The sequence below is a fragment of the Peromyscus eremicus genome, chromosome 11 (genome assembly GCF_949786415.1).
Source record: "Peromyscus eremicus chromosome 11, PerEre_H2_v1, whole genome shotgun sequence".
NCBI lineage: Eukaryota > Metazoa > Chordata > Mammalia > Rodentia > Cricetidae > Peromyscus > Peromyscus eremicus.
The window spans coordinates 8,675,898-8,697,026 of record NC_081427.1 but is presented as its reverse complement, the minus strand read 5'-3'; the positions used below and the strand labels follow the sequence as shown (position 1 = coordinate 8,697,026).

Here is a 21,129-nt window from a genome sequence, read left to right as displayed (position 1 = left end):
CAAAACCCAAGCTGCGCTGTGTTCTGTCCTCCCGTGTAGTATAGCACAGCTGCTCCTGATGCAGTCACAGGCTTTAAACAGCCTCGGGCTTCAGAACAACTCTCAGTCTCACCCTCACTTCCTACCGGGCAGTGGAAAGTTGGCGTCACGCTATGGCGCTGTCTTGGTTCGGGTGTTCATGGGCTGGACATCTGACCTTCAGTATGGCAGTGCGTAGGGTGTAGGACCTTTAAGAAGTGGAGTCTAGTGGAAGTTCATTGGCAGCCCTGACCGTGAAAATGACGACAGTAGTTCCTGTGATGCCCAGAGTTAGCTTTCTCGGGAGTCCATCCCTCTCTCCTGGGGGAGAGTCCCATCCCCAGGTGGGGTGGTCTCTCTTATGCACATGAATGTACTATGGCCAGTACCTTGCCATCTGTCATGATGTTATCACCGGGTAATCCAGTGCTGACATCATGCCCTTGGACATCCAGAACTATGAGATAAATTGTCCTCTTTCTTTTATAAACCTATCCAGCCTCGAGTGTTCCGTGATACAAGTGAGAAACAGACGATGGGCTAGACCTAAAAAGAAAGCCCCAACTAGACAAGTATAAGATGCCAGTGCCTAAAACAGAGGTGTCTGTTGACAGGACAGGGATTGGGTAGTTTCTATTACCCAGTCATCTGTAATTAACACAAAATCTTTGCGTTACACATAATATTTAACAATAACAGAAACACCACTCTAAAAAAAAAAAAAAAAAAAAAAAAAAAAAAGCCCAAACAGAAGACCCCGAATGTAGTCTGAGTCTCTGTTTGCTTTATTTTAGAACTATTTGTTGAAGGATCATTTTGCCCGTTTCTCTGGGGAAGAGCAGAACAGAGGCTGGGCCTCCCCGATATCAGCCCGTTGTTGCCCTCACCCCTGCAGTGGGCAGCAGAGCAAGTGTGGCTCTTTGTTGTAATAACCCCCACTCGGGCTAGCTTCCGTGGGTGCCTTACGTTCTTGCCACACTTCAGAGAAGTTACGTGGAGATAAATAACCAAAAACCATGCCTCTGGTTGCAATGGCCAGGTGTAGGAAATCATGGGAGTGTGTGTGGCTTTAGAATAATGCCAGCCCCCAGCAGAGCCGCGTTGCCCTCTAGCAGGCGGGCATGTCCTATGCAGTCCCATTTCTAGGGAAGGAGAGAGCACTAAACTGTCCTTGAACTTCAGTTGGATTTCGTGTCTGATCAGCCATCCGCAGGAAATGTGATCCTTAGCCGAGGCCTTACCCTCCTACCTTCTGTTCCCCAGTCTGTGCACACCCACTCCAGAAGACATCTGGCATTGTTGTAACACCCCCCACCCCCCATGAATGCAATGGCCTAAGAGCCTGCCTGACATATTGCTAATAGCTAACTGCCCCCCTTCAATTCTGGGCTCTGCTAAAAGCAAAAAATAAACTGGCTGAATAAATAAACTAGGTCGGGAAAGTAGACAGGAAATCACCAGGGCAGCCTCAAGTATTTTCTTGCCAGTGAACCTGACTACATGTAAAGATGTGAACAAAGTGTGTTAGAGATATCGACTCTAGTTATGGAAATCAACTCTTTTTTTTTTTTCTTGTAGCAAGTATCATGAAATTCTGTAGCTACGTGGAGTAAAGAATTTCAAGCTCTCAGAGATTTGTAGGGATGAAAGGATAGTCTTGATTTTGCAACCAAGAGTACAGGATTAGCCTTTAGTTACGCAGGTGGAGAGAAGCTCCCCGCAGACTCAGCACATCTCATGGCAGACTTCCTGGCCATGCAATCCTGCTGTACGTGATAATAAAAATACACCCTCGTGTAGCCCAGGTATGGTCTGACTACAGAGACTCCAAAGACTGTTACCTGCATTTATAGAATAGTCCATAATGTTCTCATAAGCCTATTTTTAAGAGTATTCTGATTATTTATGAAAATTAGAACTAAGATTCACAAAGTACCAGAGAACAGGCCCTTGACATGGGCCAAGTATGGTTCCTCAAACCCATAATCCCAGCACTCAGGGTGCCGTTGCCGTTAGTTCAAAGCCAGCCCAGGCTTCATAGCACGTTCTGAGCCAAAGAGGGCTGTAGAAAGAGAACCTGTCTAAACAAGACCGTCACCGAGAAGGGGCAAGCAGCAGCTGACTGTAGAGAGGTGGGTCTCCAGGACAGAGCGGAAGACTGGAGTCCTGAGAAGGGGCATCAAGTGCCAGCACCTGGTGTGTGGGCCAGCATGGCGGGGTAGGGACACAGCCCAGAGCCACACTTCCTGTACCTCCACAGGAAAGGAGCCAGGCTCTGGGGCACAAGTCATGTGACTGCCGAGAACTCCATGCACATTCTCAGTAAATTATGTACTTAAAGTCTCCTAGGAGAAACAACCAATAGTGTAAAATAAAGTTGAGGATCCTTGGTTCTTATGCCTAGTGACAGATCACATACATTATTTTCATGCTCCCCAAGTCCCAGTGAAAGTCTGCTCATCAATCCCATGATTATAAATGCAAATAGATCTAACTTCACGTGCCTTTCTGGCAGTGGGAGTTTTTGTTCATAAACTCTCAACAAAAGGGGTTCGTGTTTTGATGACCAGTACTCAAAGTTATACTTAAACCATGACCTTAAGGGCTTTGTTTTATTTTGTTTTGTTGGTGTCCTGAGTCCCAGTCTCAGGTAAGCAGACAGGTGTAATTGTCACCAGAGATAAGGACATGATTATCCAGGGACAAGATTTACCTTCAGTCCTCCAGCTGGGAAGAAGCAAGGATTCAAACTGATCCTTCTGTCTCTGTGTCCCATCCCCTGTCTCTTGACTCAGTGGCTTTAAAATCTGGGCATGAGCCCCACCCCAGCCCCCATTTCTCACCCCTCCACCACCACTACCACCACTCAGTGCTATCAAAACATAAATCTGTTGGACCCCAAACCAGACTCTTTTGATTCAATAGATATGGTATCTAGCCCAGTTATTTACATCTTTGACAACTTCTTGCTGCTGTGACAACATTGAGACCCAAGAAATAGACTCAAGAAATTGAAGTCTTTACCACTTGGCCCTCTTCATTAATACCCTGAATCTTCAGTTTTCCCAAATGGAAAACACTGGAGATTGTGTCATTAGCAGTTAGTTTTTGCTAACTATTCAAAATAAATCCAGTTTGCTAGTCAATCTTGATCTTTTTTTTTTTTTTTTTCTGATGCTGTGATGAAATGCTGAAGGCTGGGTGCTATATAAAGGAAATAAGTTTAGCTCCTGGTTGGGGAAGCTGAAGGTACAAGATCAAGAGGCCCCATCTGTTCAGTCTCTTGTAAAAATGTCCTGTCTGCACCATGTGGCTGAGAAGCAGAAAGGGGATGTGATTGTTACAGAAGAGGCCAGCAAAGTAGGAATCAGATGAGCAGACAGATAGTCAACAGACAGATGGAAGACACAGATACAGGTCGATGTGGCATGTGCATGCATACACTCCTGTGACGCTTTGAGGAATAAGAGAAGAACAATTCATTCAGTACTGAAGGCAATGCCTACTGAAATGCAGACACTGGGTTCTAGCAAGTGCCCTGTGCATGTTTCCAAGCCTTCTGACTGGGCCCTTCAGTGCTCCGAGCTCAGACTGCAGCACAGTCTCACACAGCACACAGCTCTTTCTGGAATGGGAAGGGCGCCCCCCCCAACCCCCCAGAATGCAGCCTGCTAGACCTGACCTTCATGGATATTACAGGCTACTTCCAAAATTCCTCTCAGGTCCAGGATCTGGGGGCTAGCAGAGGTTAATGCTCCATGAACATCCAGGCTTTCACAGGTAGATTGAAGTCTCGCTCATTCGCCAGCACTAACTGGAAGTCTGAGGCAGCCTGGACGGCCTCTGTGAAGAAGTTCACCACTTCTGTGGAGAGCTGATCGATTTCTAGTATAAATCAATTATATATAAAAAATGGAGTTTCTCTTACTTGAGAGGAGAATTATATGTGGGCCATTAAAGGCATTCATTTACACACACTGTGCTAATTACAAATCACTACCTATTAACTAAACCCATTTCTAAAGGAGGCTACCGCACTGAACCTTGGTAAAATTAATAGGGGATTACTGAATCTGCTGGAAAGTAATCAAACTGTATCTTTTCCAGAGTGTTTTGTCATCCATGCCAGACATCCTGGCTATTATGACCTATAGTTTTGCACATCACTGTGGACATGGGCTATGGGTCCCCCTCATCCCACACCTTAGGAACATCTGCTCACAATGAGGGGTCAGATACCTGAAAAGGAATCCTAGAGTCAGTCAAAACAGAGAGAGATTGGGGGGTGGGGAGGCAGTCGGCTATTGTATTATCAGCCCAGGAATGTTTCTTATCTTACTCTCACTAAAGCCAAGCAGAGGAACCAGTTCTTGACATAAGACTCTTGTGATCTTCGAATGTTTGTAGACCCTATACCAGACAGTAACCCACAAAGGCCAAGTACAGGGAGTACTGAGTTGGGCTGGGACACCAGAGAGCATTGTAGACACTACCCTCTAGTGAACAGCTTCAGCATGCCCCAGAAGTACAGAGGATCAAACCCAAGGCCTTGTGCATGATAGGCAGGTGCTCCTCCCATGAGCTGCCCCTCAGCCTTCTTAGTCTTTAACTTTGAGGCAGAGTCATGCTAAGTGGTCAGGGCTGGCCTTGAACCCCTAAGGCCTCAACTTTGCATCCTTCTGCCCCAGCCTCCCTCATATGTGATATTACAGGTGTAAACCATTGTTCTTGCAGTATCCTTTAATTTAATCCGTTTTTTAATTGCACCAAGTGTTAGGAAACATTTGGTCTTCCAGAGGGTAGAATATTTGGAGTGTGTGTCTGTCTGAGGTCCTGGTTACCTTGGGCAGGTGTGATGGAGGGAAGCCACAATTCCACACATAATTGCAGGAATGTGTTATAAGCAGGAAGTATGTGGTCATTAGATCTTGTGCATTTCCAGCCTCTCTGATATTGCAACACTTAAGTGTAGAAATGATGAAAATGAAAGTCCTCTATTCTATAGGGTTTAGTCTACACTTCTTTACTCCACAGCTGACCCCGTAAGAGAGCAGAGCTGCTGTGGCAAACAGTTGGGGGTTCCTCAAAGAGCTAAACATAGAGCTACTGTCTGATCCAAGGTATACACCCCCCCAAAAAAAACAGAAGGGGAGACTCAAATAGACAGAGGTACATCCAGTTATCCAATTATCTAATTTGTTTTTGGATAAACAAAAATAAGCTATGTCCATTTTTTTTATTTATGCAAAAAAAATTCTAACAAATACAACATGTAAAAGTAATGAAAACTTACTGAGGGCAGAAAAGCCAGGCACACAAGCACAAGTATTGTGTGGTTCCACACATGGGAGGCTCCAAAAGTAAGCAAATTCATAGAGACAGAAATCACCATGGACATGTCCAGGATCTAGGAGTGGGTAATAGGTTTAATGAACATAAAACCTGGAACCACCAATCCGGTCAGGCCAGCTTGCCCCAGGGAGCCCCTGTCTCTGCCTCTCTGGTGCAGGGGCTATAAGCAGCCACCACACCTACAAACCTTTATGTGGGTTCTGGGGATCCAAACTCTGGTCTTCAATTTCATGGCAAGAACTTTTATCCATTGATGTATCTCCCTAGTCTCCTGGACCAGTTATCAAACCTCTCCTGGGCCTCTCTTTCCTGGCTAGAACATCAGAAAGATCAAACTTATTTGTTCTCACACAGGACTACTAAAAACCAAGTTGCTTTCACAGAAGCAAGTAGCCTAGTGGCCAGCAGAGGCAGGAAGAGTGGAGAGGAGGAGGAAGAGAGAAAAGGATGCCAGATAAGGACTCTTCGGCCCCCATGAGACAGGGGGAGTAAGGAGTCACATCCATAGTACCACAGCATGACGTTCATGATGAGTTTTGTGTACTTTATAAAGAACTAGAAGGGGAGAGTTTGAAGATTCCCAGCACAAGGAAGTAAGTGGCCAAGGAGGTTGAAATGCTACTCAACACATGGAATACCAGCATCAAATCAGCAAACTGCACCCCATAGATATGAAATTAAAACGTCAAATTAAATGGAAAGAACACAGCCATTGGCAGTGTGTGCAGAAAGCCTGGAGCAGGGTCCAGTCCTTTCTATACAAGGTGCTAGAGTGGCATGGGGAAGGAGGGTGGGCTAGGGAGCGGCTGACCCAGAGTGACACTCTCTCTCTCTGCCAGGTTTCAGCACAGCCTGTCCCCCAGGAGCCCAGCAGGAAAGACTATGAGACCTACCAGCCGTTTCAGAATTCCACACGAAATTATGACGAGTCCTTCTTTGAGGACCAGGTCCATCACCGCCCTCCTGCCGGAGAGTACACCATGCACCTGGGCCTCAAGTCCACCGGCAACTATGTCGACTTCTACTCCGCTGCCCGTCCTTACAGTGAACTGAACTATGAAACGAGCCACTACCCGGCCTCGCCCGACTCCTGGGTGTGAGGAGCCAGGATACGAGGCATTCCGGGAACAGTGCATGTGCATGCATACCACGGGACATTCTGTTTCTTTTCTTTTCTTTTTTTTTTTTTTTTTTCCCTGCAAATTTAGTTTGTTAAAGCCTGTTCCATAGGAAGGCTGTGATAACCAGAAATACTCAGAGCTATTTTAGAAAGCTAAATGAATCGAGAGTTAACTGGGAAATCGATAGGACGCTAAACGCAATCCTAAATGTGACCACATTCAACACCTTTCTAGTTTGAATTATAGAGATTTCAAAGTGCTTTATGGGCCATGTGGCTGAAAGAAGGAGAGGGGACGGTCGCGGTGGTGGGCGTGGAGGTTATCGCTAAGCACAAGACAGAATAGTTTACACACTATGGGGGACGGCTTCTCACGCTTTGTTACTCTCTCATCCATGTGACTCTAGGCTTCAAGTTGCATTGGGGTTTCTCTGTACAGCAAGATGTCTCTTGCCTTTTGTTAATGCATTGTTGTAAAGTATTTGATGTACATTACAGATTAAAGAAGAAGAGCGCATTGTGTATATTACACCAATGCCACCGTGTTTCCTCATCAATGGTTCTAAATATTGCTTCAATTTCAAACTTTTGGAAGATGTATGGATTTCCAGTTTTCTTTTCTTTTCTTTCTCCCAGTATGTTTTAACAAAAAAGAGAAAAAAAAAAAAAACAGGAAAAAAAGGAATATTTAGCAGTATTGTTCGTTCTGATATGTGATTTGTTTGTGGCAACTAAACAAGGCATCCAGCAGTTTCTCACAGCTAACACGTCATTCCACACTCCTTGTCAACAAAGTGCTTTTTCACTGCCTAAAATTTTAGATGTAGATATTTGAAATAGATTTTTTTCATTTATACCAGTTTTCTTTATGATGATACAGTGTTAAAAGACAATAAATTACAATTGATCTGTCATCCATATTTGCTAAGAATGTCTATTTCCATGGACCAACCTTACAAAATACACATTCTTGCTTGTGTGTCTGTGCGTGTGTGGGTGTGTGTATGTCAATGTATGTATAACGATGACCTGTGTGGGACTTTATTTGGATAGAAGCAATTCCATCTGCTGTCCACCTTGTACAAGCCTTTTGTTTTTCGGTATCGGTGTGCATCCGTTTGTTCCTTTGTAATGTATCTACTATTCTCACCATCTAGTGGCTCAGGATATTAGCCCAGCTGAAGTAAAGTAGGATTTTCACATGTTCACACATTCTTAGAAACCAACTCTTTCTACAGGTCAATCCCTTCCACATTTTATGCCCTCAGAACATGCTACACCATGGCCAACTCGGTAGTTTCACTTTGGGGCCAATTACTTGAAGTATCCATAGAAGATGTAAACTGCTCGCCTTATTCCCTCTCAAACTTTTTTGTTCATGTGACAGGGAGCAGTACACAATTATGGGCTAGATGATTAAAACTGAACTTGAAGCTAACGTTAGACTATTGGTTAACAGAGCTAAGAAATAAGGCTAACCATTTCAGAGAACGTGGGCTGTGGGTAAATTAGCTTCGCTCTTTAGATGCAAGTGACTGAGGCCAACAGGTGCCTGGCAAATGTTAACTGTTCTTGGAAAAAAATAAAAAAATAAATAACTAAAGAAATTGGCTGCCATCTTCCTTGAAAACTTGGTTCTCCCCCATCAGCACCACCTTTTTCTACAGAGTTTAATTCAGCTCAGAGTCTAAAAGCAATGGTTTTCTTCAAAGTCAACAATGAACAAAATATACTTTATTCATGCAGCGTTCGGGAAAGGAAAAGTTAATTTCCAGAGTAGAACAGTGGGCAGAAGCTTACATGTGCATTGTCCTATAAATTGCATATCGTGTTGTTTTGTCTATTAAGGACTCTCTGGCTTCCTTCAAAGAGGCGGGCTCCCATCCGTGCAGAAAGACAAATATGTAGCATCAAGGACAAGGACGCTTTGTGTTTCCTGTATCACTGGATGAAATAGTCATGTTTATCAAAGCAGAGAATGTAGCATCACTTACCATAGCTGGTTTAGTCTTTTCAATTTCTTATTCAGAGCTAAGCAGAGGGAAATAAACACAAGTGTTGAGGATCTCCTTCTTCCAGAAAGAATTTGTTATTTTCTTTATGATTTTGACTCTCAATGCATGGTTCACATCAGCAATTCTTGGAGACCAAGGATGTCTTTGCTATCTATAGCTCTTTAAGAGTACATCGTACCGAGTTACGATTAATTAATTCATACAGGATCCCCTGGCACCACAGGAAGAGTACAAAAGAACATTTAGAGTGATCAAACTTATTTAAGCCAACCAATTTTTCTTTTTTGAATATGTTCATACAGACATAGATATAAGACAAATATAGACTGTGAGGGAAAGAAAGATGATCAATAGTGGAAGAAAGAAGGAAGGAAGGAGTGGGTGGATAGACAAGTGGATGGAAAGGCTTTACCTGAATTGTAGAGTAGCCCAAAGACCCCCATAGGCTTCCGTGGCAAAAGTTGGTCAGCAGTTGAGTCATGATTTGTAACATGGTATGCCCTGGATAAAATATCAGGGCCGAGTAGGACATTTCTTTGGTTTTCCTTTCGTTGTGTTGATGACCAAGACACTCACATCCCAAGTTGCTGCCTCTATCATCTGGATCCCCTTTCTGAGAAGAGAACAGTGCTTTTCAGAGGAACATACGGGAACCTGAACATTTATTTTTCTATTTAATCCTTATAATAAAAAATAAATACACTCAATGTACTTAATAGATAAAATACAGACCTTATTATGAAAAATAGACACCCTTTTCATTTGAGGATGTCATCAGCAGAAACTAAGGAGCACTTGGCATTGTTATGATTAGTCTTAGCCTGTGAACTAAGATATTTCAATCCTGGATCAATTGTAATGTTACCCAGTACTTTGATCCTTAGTAACAGGCATTGAAATTGAAAGGCGGAGTTTAAACTCAGCAGGAAAGCGAACACCACCACAAAGCTCCGTGTGTTTTATGTCATGTTTCTCTTACCTCAACTTCCCTTTGTTGTGTGGTGCTGTCCCCCTTGTTCCTGGGAATTGTGCCTCCAGAGGTACAATTTCTGTCTGGAGAAAAGAGGTGTTGTTCACATGGGCAGAGGGCATATACCACAGCCCTTGCCTGTGAAGTCACTGTTTTTAGCAATACTCCCACAGACCAACAAGGACACTAGCCAGTACATGTCCACCTGTGATAAAGAGGATGCCATGGGTAGTCCATTAACCCAAGGTTAGCATTACCAGCTAATCTTTACCACTCGACTCACAGCCATGCTGGAATCTCCATATGACCAATGAGAAAAGTAAGCCAAGCTTCCGGGAAGCCAACAATGTATATTAGAGATCACTGATTGTCCAGCCCACCCACACCCAGAAAGATTTTCTGGGGAAATGTATTCCTGTAACTCTGGTCTCCAAAATCCTGTTGTTCTGCTTCTTCCTTGGGATTGTGCAACCTGATCCCATCTGAAAAATCTGAACCTTTCCGGTTCTCATTTACCCTGAAGTTCCCACAGAAACAAGCTAGTACATGAACCCTGGATAAGAGAACTGGACCTTGGGTTGCCAAGGCTTCATTTGGGTCTTAGGAACAAGCTCCTTCCCGTGGTGCACCTCAGGCCAGAATCTCACTGGCAGTGCCTTGGAGAAGGTTCTGTGAGCAGAATCTCCACACACAGTATCCTTCTGTATCCTGTAAAACTAAGTGAAAAATGCAATGTCCTGGGCAATAGCTGGTCTTACAAAGAGAAGTGAACAAGATCTCTTGTTACATGAATTGTAATGGAAGACTCCAAGTAGTTGTGGACATGTATGCCCTTGCATACTCCATTGCCACCTGGGAAACTGATAGAGGAGAAGCACAATTTCAAGGCTAGCCTGAGCAATTTAGTGAGACCCTGCCTCAAAGGAAATGTGATTGTGTTCAGTTGCAAGCCACTTAACTACTATGCATGAGGTTTTGGGTCCAATGCCCAGTAAAGGGGGGAAATTGTGTGAAATACAATTTATGTAAGTCAATCGCAATGGCTGCCACTTGATTGACACAGGCACCTAAAGATCCTTCTGAGATGTGAGCCTGAGTTTCCAAGTGCCCAAAGATATAAAACCTATCCTTAGGAATTAGAAAGAACATTTACAGCAAAAAAGAAATTTCACTGTGTTTAAATACTTGAAGTCACCAATGTTGGTGATAAATCCAAAGGGAATGTTGCAAGAGGCCATTGGAAACTAGGACTCTGGAATGAGATATCAAGTTAAGTATCACCTCCTAAAGTGGAGAGTTGAAGAAATGACATGGGTGGAAAATACATTTTTTGAAAGTATATGGAGAAAAGAGTCCTGGAATGGTGAAAGTCCTGAGGGAATGCCGGAATCCAGCTCCACCAGGTCAGACAAATTGGAGAGCAGATGTGGAGTCGGCTGCTACACAAACACACAGGAGACTTCTCCGAGGGAGCAAAACTTGATTCTTCTTCCTTTTTTTCTTCTGTCTCTTTATTTTTCTCGTATCCTTTTTATACTACCTAAGACAAAAATCTCTATGCAAGAAGGAAATCACCTCACAAGTTACATATTTTCCAAAAACAAAATCTTTACATAGGAAGAAATCACATTATCATCACAAGTTACATGTTTTTCCTAGAAGCCCACAAGTAGTTAGATATTTTTCTTTGTATTAATTTCCCCACCATAACATCTTCACCCCAAAGCAATGATTCTTTTATTATTGATTAATAAAGGTTTAAGCAAGCCAAGCACATTTTGGCCAGTTCCTTTGTACTGCCAGGCAGCAGTTTGAGGTTTCAGAGTAGCAAATTCTTACCCAATTTCTACTCTACAAAACTTTACTCAAGTGGTCTAGCAAACCATCTATTTTTTCTTTTTTCTTTACACGCAATAAGGTCATTTAATTTCCTTTCACAACTTTGTTTTTACAAGGTGCATACTGAAACCTGTGATTAGTTCTGTAAGCTACATGATCAAGAAACTCAGACCTAACCTTGGGTGTAGGGACATAATTGATTTCTTTGATCATCAGCCTGTTTTTCCACAGGCAGAATTCACGGGTCTATAACGCATGAAACTTCCTTATTTTTATTTTCCCTCCTCAGCAAATCTCATTCTTAAGCATCATTGCTCTACAAAAATCATCTTCATTATGACCTGCACGTAAATTGCCCAGTGAAGAGTGGGATTTTCCCATGAAATACACACTATACTCGATACAGTGGGATCCTTTCACACAGTAATCACACCACGCCAAATGCAGTAAGAACATGATAGCAGCAAGCAGAAGAAAGCACAGCAGAAGCAAGGGGCATTCCAGAGACCATGACCACACACACACACACACACACACACACACACACACACACACACACACACATACACTCTGGGGCTTTGCGTCTCCAGGATGTACCCCATAGCTCCATTGCTAACTGCAGCTCCTCCAACATGGCCACCGCCAGGGGACATTGAATACTTCAGGGAAGGAGGCTGAAGGGGAAAAAAAAGCAAAGAGTGTCAATGCTACTGTCAAAATCAGGGGAGGAGAGACTTTCAAAAGAGGGGAGTAGCAAATTCCCCTGACGGGCACACAGCATAGTGAGGAGGAAGATGGCTGAGAAACAACCTTTGTAGGGCATGTAGGACTTTGGAGCGTGAGTGCAAAAGCAGAGAAGGTGAGTGAGGACCACTGGCCAGAGTCATTCCAAAGTGTCTACTTCCCCTTCCCAGAGCAATCCATGCATCCCTCTTTGGGTCTTACTTGTTAGCTAGCTTCTCTGGAGTTGTGGGTTTTTGTCTGGTTATCCTTTGCTTTACTTCTAGTATCCACTTATGAGTGGGTACATACCATGTTTGTCCTTCTGAGTTTGGGTTACCTCACTCAGGATGATATTTTCTAGTTCCATCCATTTGCCTGCAAATTTCATGATTTCATTGTTTTTCTCTGCTGAGTAGTACTGCATTGTGTATATGTACCACATTTTCTTAATCCATTCTTCAGTTGAGATGGCTGAGGGGTTAAGAGCACTGGTTGCTCTTCCAGAGGTCATGAGTTCAATTCCCAGCAACCACATGGTAGCTCACAAGTTTTCTTATGACTTTTTCCAAAGGTCTTTATTGTTATTTATCCCTTAAACCAGAAGGAAATTTTTAAATTCCTAGAATTTAATGAAAATAAAAACACAACATACCAAAATCTATAGGACTCAATGAAGGCAGTCCTAAGAGGAACATTTTTGTTTAAAAATATCTATAATACACATTAGTTTGTGTATGAATATACTTATATGGTTTAAATGAAATTTTCCCAAGTGGGCCAACAATGCTCCCTCCAAGAGCCAAAGACCACCTAACAAAAAACCCAACACTAGGCATGAGAATCCCTCTTTTGAGTAGTTGGTATGGGTTGTCCAAGAGACTCCCAAAGCATTATAGGCCATTGATATTGCCATTGGTCCCCCCCATGCTAGAGATGAAAGGTAAGTCCCTATTGTCGAAGAAACCATGCCCTTCAGACACAGGACCCAAAGACTCCTGAGCTAGAACTGGCCTGAAAGCCTCCTCCATTAGGACTATCTTTCATGGTACCAGAACATGCCATGCAAGCTTCCAAACCAGGGATGAAATCAAGAGTCCACCCAGCTATGATGCCTATGACCCACAACAATGACTAGTATGGCATGAAAACCCTAAGCATGCAATAGTGGCATGCCTAATTTATTAGTAAATAACAAATCTCTAATTGGACTTAAGACTAGCTCAAAAGATGAAAATCATGCCTGTTACTGGAAATCAACCTAGGGCGACTGAAGTCATTAATCCTAGAGGAGAAGCTTCACTTTACTAAACTGGCATAATCCCTAACTACATACTAAATATTTATCTTTATACCCGAGGTAAGTATAGTTCTCGTCCCTCATCAAGGAGGCTTCTCTTTACAGACAGAGATCAATACAGAAAACTACAACCAATCAAAATGCAAAGCTGTGGAGCCTATTCCCAGCTGATATATCTGTAATACAATGTCTGCATGTAAGGCTTGGGGAGCATTGTGGAAGAAGGGACAGAGAGATTGCAAAAGTCAGAAGAACGGGGAGTTTGCTGTGTGATTGTATCTGTGTAGGAAGGTCAGAAGACTATACCGGGGATGACACCTAATTGTACAGATGGAGGACAAGTGGCCGAACCTTCTTATAGATTTCAACATTGAGGAATCTGAAGTCACTTATTTCTAACTGGAAAGGTCATGAGGGTCTCAATCCTTTACAAAGAAACTACAGACAACTAAGGCATGCCAAAAGAGGGAGAAATAGTCTTCCCCAGGGAAGATGACACCGTAAGTATTCAATGACAAATGGGCAGCCCTGAAAACATACCTACAAGTAACATTATATAGATTGAGCAAGCTGTATTTGTGTATTTATGAATACATACACACATATGTGAATACATATATATGTTCATGAAAAAGAGGACAAGTATTTGAAATAGAGCAAGGGGATATATGGGAGGGGTTAGAGGAAGGAAATTATATAAAGATATTATAATCTCAAAAATAAAAAATCAAGGCTGAACTTAATGAAATAGAAAAGAGAGAAGGATCAATTAAATGAATAGTTGGTTTTCAAAAGAATTAACAAGGTTGGCAAACCTTTAGAAAAATTAACCAAAAGAAAGAGGATCAATATTAATAAAGTTATTTAAAGAGGGAGACATTACAACAGACACAGGGGAAATTTAGAGGCTCAAAAGTACACACTTTAAAAATCTATAACACACTAAAATAGCAAATCTGAAAGAAACAGATGAATTTCTAGATATATTTGGCCCACCAAAGCTAAATCAAAATGAATTAAATAATTTAAATAGACCCATAACATCCAATGATATAGGAGTAATAGTTTAAAATATCTATGTCATTAACTATTTAAATATAATTTATTCGATTATAAAAGAGGATTAAAAAGTCACACACACATATAATTTAAACTAGATGTATTTGATTACTCCCTGCTGTGCCCCGATTGCTCCAAACATTGTTCAAGAATTTGCAATCTGGGGACTGGAGAAGGGTAAAGAAGCTCGCTGTACAAGAATAACAACTCACGTTCAGATCTAAGTAACTGCATAAAAAAGCCAGGCATTTATAACCCCAGTGCTAGGGAGTGAGGCAGAGACAGGAGGATTACTTGGTCTTGCTAGCTACAAGCCTAGCTCCAGATTCAGTGAGACACCTTTTATCAAAAGAGCAAAGCAGAGAGAGTCAGTGGAGGACACCCAACATTCTCCTCTGGCCTCCACACCTATGTGTGTGTACAGGCACACACACCTGCACGCACTCATACGCAAAACACACACGCATCAATAAATATTTTTAATTGTATTATTAGTTATTATTGTGAAAGTGTATAATAAACATTACAATGAGAATACACATTGGCATACACAGAGAAACAAGAGAAGACAATGATTTTTGTTGGTGAAGGAAACGGGGTTATTATCATTGTTCTGAGCTGGTTGTCCTAGGTTGCAAGCATCAAAACCAGGATGGCATCAGACCAAAGCTGAACAGGCAGTTCTGGACATATGTCTTCTTAGAAGTGTATCCTGGGTATGGCTGAGTGTTCCTGGTGCAAGTTATGATTCTGACAGAACCCTTTGTGCCAGAGATGTTCTCCTTGGTCTCTCTCTCTCTCTCTCTCTCTCTCTCTCTCTCTCTCTCTCTCTCTCTCTCTCTCTCTCTCCCTCTCCCTCTCCCTCTCCCTCTCCCTCTCCCTCTCCCTCTCCCTCTCCCTCTCCTCTCTCTCTCTCTCTCTCTCTCTCTCTCTCTCTCTCTCTCTCTCTCTCTCTCTCTCTCTCTCACACACACACACACACACACACACATACACACATACCTTCTTTTTTCTTTATTTTAATCTGGTTTAACACAGTGAATCCATCTTAATTATAATAGTCCTCACAAAGCAAGGCCATTAACCTCAATATCCAAAGCAAATTTGGTGTATAGACCTTTCCTTCTTTTGCAAGTCAAAAGGGATGCTCTGGAAAGAACAATAAATAAATGGCATCTTGGCATCTGGGAAACCTATAGGATCTTGAGACTCTTCCTCCAGGACCTCAATCCCCAACCTCAGCTCATGTTCCTTAACAGGAACCTGCTTCCTCAGAGACCATCAAAGAATCTAGATTTCATTAAGAAAAGCTGTTGTCACACTCAGAGTAGTGACTGCAACAGCCTTGTTGACCAGGGGCACCACAGCATGGTGCTGTTGCCCTTCAGTCTTAACCCAATTTTTAGCAAAGGTTGACAAGGCTAATTAGCAAGTAGGTGAAGGCACAGAGGTAACATTGGAAAGAGAGGGAAAACTCCCATGAATCCACACTGTGACTGAGCACAGGCTGGCAGTGCTACCTTTACTTGGCTCATGCTGCCCACAAGGTCCAGGCTTGGCACCGGCACCACTAGAGTCAGTCTGAAGACATTTTAGTTATTTGTTATTGATCAAGCTCTTGGCACCCAAGGAGAGCACTAAAGACAATGCTGCTGTGGTTTTCAGGGTACCATCTCTAAGCTGTTTGCTGCCAAAAAAATCTAACAGACATTTCAGGTCAAGGTGTCCTTGAAGTATGAAAAACAGCTGTGCTGATATCTAAGAAGAGGTAGATAATTAGGAAAGGATTTGCTCTTGATGGCTCCATGCATGGAAGAAAGAAAACAGATCAGTCAGGTTGGGAATTGACATTAAACAATGACAATATATATATAAGGATGTAAGGATGTCTCTCTGGAGCACTGCGGCTATCACAACTCTTTTGCTACATGTGACCAAAACCCTGACCCAGATTGCAATTATTTGACACATGCAAATGACAAGTCTGGAAATGATTAGGCTTTGGGCTTGTCTGGATTTGGGGACCAGAGTGACCTCAGCTTGTTTATCTCCAGCTGTCTAGGTTTTCATCTCCAAGTTCAGAGGTAATAAGATCTCGAGGAAGCTGGTGTTCTGAGCCTTGAATCCATTAAGTAAGAATAAATTCAAGAAGCCTAAGCAAAACACTTGGGTGTCTCATTATTGTAGGGTCATATGCTCATCCCTGAGTGGGTCCTTACAAATGGAAAAATGGAAACCTCTCAAGACACAAGCTATGCTTTTAAGAGAATCATCAGGTGCAAAGTTCCACGCTAGAGGCTTTGCTATGCATTTCTTAAATGGATTTATAAAACAATTCCTAAGAAATATCTTTGATCTTTCTGATCTTCTAGGCAGGAAAGAGAGGATCAGAGAGATTAAATAGCTTGTCCAGTGCACTGGAACCATGGCTCTGTGGATAAAGTGCTTACTGCACAGTGTGAGAACCAGAGCTGGGATTTCCAGAAGCCATAGAAAAGCTGGGCAAGCATGGTAGCTGCCTATATCCCGGTGCTCAGAAGGAAGACAATGAATCTCGGGGTAAGCTGCCTAGCTAAACTAGCCAGAACTGACTACTATAGTTTCAGTTGATAGCAATCAAGGAATACACCTGACATAAACTTGAGTTCTCCATGTGTATGTGCGCGCGCGCACACACACACACACACACACACACACACATTCATGTAAACATTCGTATACACATAGGTGCAGCACACACACATGCAAATAACTTATCCAGGGTCACAGAGTAAGTGATGGGATTTAAAGGGTAATGCTAGACTTGGGACTCTTACAACTGAGTCACACTAGAGTCTAGAACTGCCTAATCCAAAGCAAAAGGGTTGATAGGATCCTTGACAGCTAGTCGCTGTACTGCACAAATGCACACAAATTTGTCAGCCCAATTAATAAAGTAGATAGAAAGACAGCTAATATTCCACCTGCCTCTACACTTCTTATCAGGCATGATTCTAGGTCTGTTGGGACCTGTTTCAAGTTGTCCTTCTGTTTATTCAACAGCTCTGTGCACCCTACACCTCAGTCTACTGAATAAAATTCTAGGTCTTCTTGGTTTGACTAAACTTTGTGCTTGTTTTTCCAGATATGAACCCAAGTTACCAATAGCCTCTCTTCTTACATCCATGCACCTGATCTTTTCAATTGCGCTTGAATTTCATCCTGTTCCAGGTCTGTTTTTTGGACCTTCATTGCATCATTGAGGTGGCATGGTACTTACAATAAGCCTATCACAGACCTTCATCCTGCTGTCATGTTTGAAAGCAAATTGCCCATTGAGAGGCATGCAGACCCAGACAGCGTTTCAGAGCCAATTTTATCAGTGAAGACTATTGTTTATGTCTTGTACAGCATAAAGAAACCAAGTGAGTCTTACATGGTCAATGTCTCCAATAGTTGTTGATCACAATGACCACATAATGTAGTAACAGGATCACAATGACCACATAATGTAGTAACAGCATCACAATGGTCTCATTATGTAGTAACAGCATCACAATGACCACATTAGGTGGTAACAGCATGACAACAACCACATTACGTAGTAACAGTATTTCAGCCTTAAAGTTGCTACAGTTCTCCAAACCTTAAATTGTACATCTAGACTGAAAACGTCTGCCTTTGTGTTTCTAGACTGCTATAATCAAAATACCATATACCAGTTGACTTTAACAAAACTATTTCTTTTCATAATTCTGGAAGTTGGAAGACTCACAAAGAGGCACCAGTAGATTTGAGGTCTGAATCTAAATAAGAAACCATATTTTCCACCATGGCCTCTTTCTATAGTACAAGAAAAATGAGGTGTGTGTGTGTGTGTGTGTGTGTGTGTGTGTGTGTGTGTGTGTGTGTGTATTTGCACATGCCCACACCACACTGCATATGTGAAGGTCATCTTCCACCTTGTTTGAAGCAAGGTCTTCTCTGTGGTCATACTGAGTATACCAGCTAGCTGGCTTGTGAGCTCATGGACGCCTCTATCTCCACCTCATCTCACCGTACAAATGCTGGGATTACAGACATGCTCTATCATATCTGGCTTTTTTACTTGAGTTCTGGGGATTAGAATTTGGGTCTTCAACTTTGGACAAACACTTTACCCACTGAGCAATCTTCTGGTCCAGAAAATTATTTTCTTATCTTAGCCTCTGTTTTCTCCATCACCAGAATAAGAGGGTTAAACTAGAGATACTCCCAAGGTCCTTTCCAGCAGATTTATTCTCTAATATCTATGTTCAGTGATGCTTTCCTTTCTTGATATTATAGTTCTGAATTCAGACATTATTTTTAAAACAAAATTCTGTGCAAGGATAAACAACAGCTCACACAATGGTCCCTATCATCTTAGTGGTCCATCCACTCAGTTTTTTTTTCCATTCTCTTGCCTGATTTGGAAGGTCTTTCACAACAAAGTAGCTCCTTGCCTATCCATAAAAATCTCACCAAGTATTTCTTGGTGATGAGAAAAGTGCTCTGTTCAGATTTTTAATATACACTTATGCTCTGCATAACTTCCTTTCAGAAACTCAGTGACATGCTTTCTATTACAGGACAGGAATAGACCATCTATTAAAAAAGACACCAGTGGGGCTGGCCAAGTGGTTCAGTCTATAAAGTGCTTGATGTGTAAGCATAAGGACCTCTGTTCAGTCCCCAGCCTCCATGTTTAAATTGCCTGGGGTGGTAAAATATGTTCACAAATCCCAGTACTGGGGAAGGGAAGACAGGGGGATTCTTGGGACTTACTGGCCAACCAGACTAGCTGAGTCAGTGAATTTAAGGTGAAAGTGAGAAAGCTTGTCTCAGAAACCAAGGTGGAGAGCAATAAAGGAAGACACCCAAGGTTGATCCCTGGCGTCCACTTGCACCCACCCACCTATACACATGTATCCACACATGACCATGTACACACACATACACACACACACACACACACACACACACACACACACACACACACTGGACAATAGACAGCACTTCCTCACTGACTTATTAAAGCTTCCAACAAATGCCTCCATTAACATCTTAAGGTCTAACAGGACTTCCTCTTCCAGCTGCCACTTCCCACACTGTTTCAAATGCTGCACTGTTACCCATGCAAATAACCTTGGTCTCTGCACCAGGTGAGACATGTTCATCTTTCAAAAGAATGAATTACAAACACCGTGCTTCATGTTTAGATTATGAATCTAAAGGAACGAAAAGTCACAAAATACATGGTGCTGATTCCAAATCTCCTGGGGGGGGGGAGTCATTTGTCAACTGTACACACCCCACTCCTTGATTACAAATGTCCACCTATAGAGACACTCGTGAAGCAGAGAAATTTACTCAGAGAACACAATTTGTATAGTGCCAGCACAGGTTATTAAAATATCCAGAAACAATTACTAACAGAGGTTTTATTTCAGGTGGAAAAAAATTATTACACTTGGCAACAAGAAGAGATAAGACCTAAAACAGTCCATGCTTACAATTTTTTTTCTGGCCTTCAGCCTCAGTCTATGACATACACAGAGGCCACATAAGGGGGAACTTTGATCTTCTTGGGAGCAGTTGTTTGAGTTTAGCTTTTATTTCATCAGGCACTGTTCTGTTTTCTAGAAACATATCTGTTGATAATTTGTTTCTTAGTCAAATGAGATCACAACCAATGTTATTCTTTCAGGTGAGAGTGTCTGAGTGATAATGGAGAGAAAGTGTAGCTGCAGAAGGCTGGAAATCCTGGTAACATAGGCAGGAAGAGACAGTCCCAGTACAGGAGCCGGACATAACAACAGAGCATACCAAGCAGGAGCACACACTTGATCACCATCATCCATGAAGACCCAAGGCAAGCTGAGGGAGAATGCCTAGCACTCTACCGGCTTAAATCCTCCTTTCATCCTGCGTCTATTCTCCCTACTCTTTCAGTCCCTCACTCCCAGCCATGAATGGAGTGACAGGAGCCAGTTTAGCCCTCTAACCTTCAACAGTTAGAAAACTGGACTCATGTGGCGTGTGTGTGTGTGTGTGTGTGTGTGTGTGTGTGTGTGTACAAGGTCTGCATAAGGAAGAAATGCAAAGGAGCCCTGTGATGTGAGCAATAAGCTGTCTATGGGCTAGGAAGAAACCCCAGCCAGAACTGACTCAGTAGAGGGGAGAGTCCAAAGACTGGTGAGGCAAAAGGGAGCTGAATCTGTGTGACAGACGTAGGAAAGAAGAGCTGAGAGAGGTAAGCTGATGCTGCAGCCTGAATATTTGTGCCTTCCCCCAGGAATAGTGTGTTGAAATTCCAAATTGGAAGCATTTGGAAGTGGGGGCCTATGGGTGGTGGTTAAGCCATGGGGAGAGCCCTTACGCTGTGATCAATCCCTCTACAGAAGAGGTCTAGAGGGAGATTCACACATCAGCTGTGACTTCTCCATTTCACTTAATGTTGACTCTCCCCAAAATACTTCCCATCACTGAGGAAGACAGATCATCTTTAAAGATGCTTTCTTTAAAGATGCTTTGGGTCCTCAGTTCTAGAGGCTCTATAATGGAAAATACTGTCAAATCACATCAGTCACATTTTGTGGGATTTTTTTTCATGTGCAATAATGTATATCATGAGTTTTCAGTTTGTAGCTAGAGTTTTTCTCCCCAGGTCCCGCCAAGCCCCGGCAGTACCATATCCCACTTATAAAATAAACACACAGATGCTTATATTATTTAA

General features: G+C 42.5%; 1 protein-coding gene across 1 annotated transcript in view; it reads left to right on the top strand.

Moving 5' to 3' along the window:
* Ctnnd2 (catenin delta 2) overlaps window positions 1-8,036 on the top strand; it is a 413,610-nt gene extending 405,574 nt beyond the window's left edge. Inside the window, exon 20 of the mRNA XM_059276731.1 lies at window positions 6,210-8,036. Within this exon, the coding sequence (XP_059132714.1) occupies window positions 6,210-6,470 (261 nt within the window). The 3' untranslated portion in view covers window positions 6,471-8,036. The remainder of the gene's footprint in view (window positions 1-6,209) is intronic.
* Window positions 8,037-21,129: the final 13,093 nt, after the last annotated feature.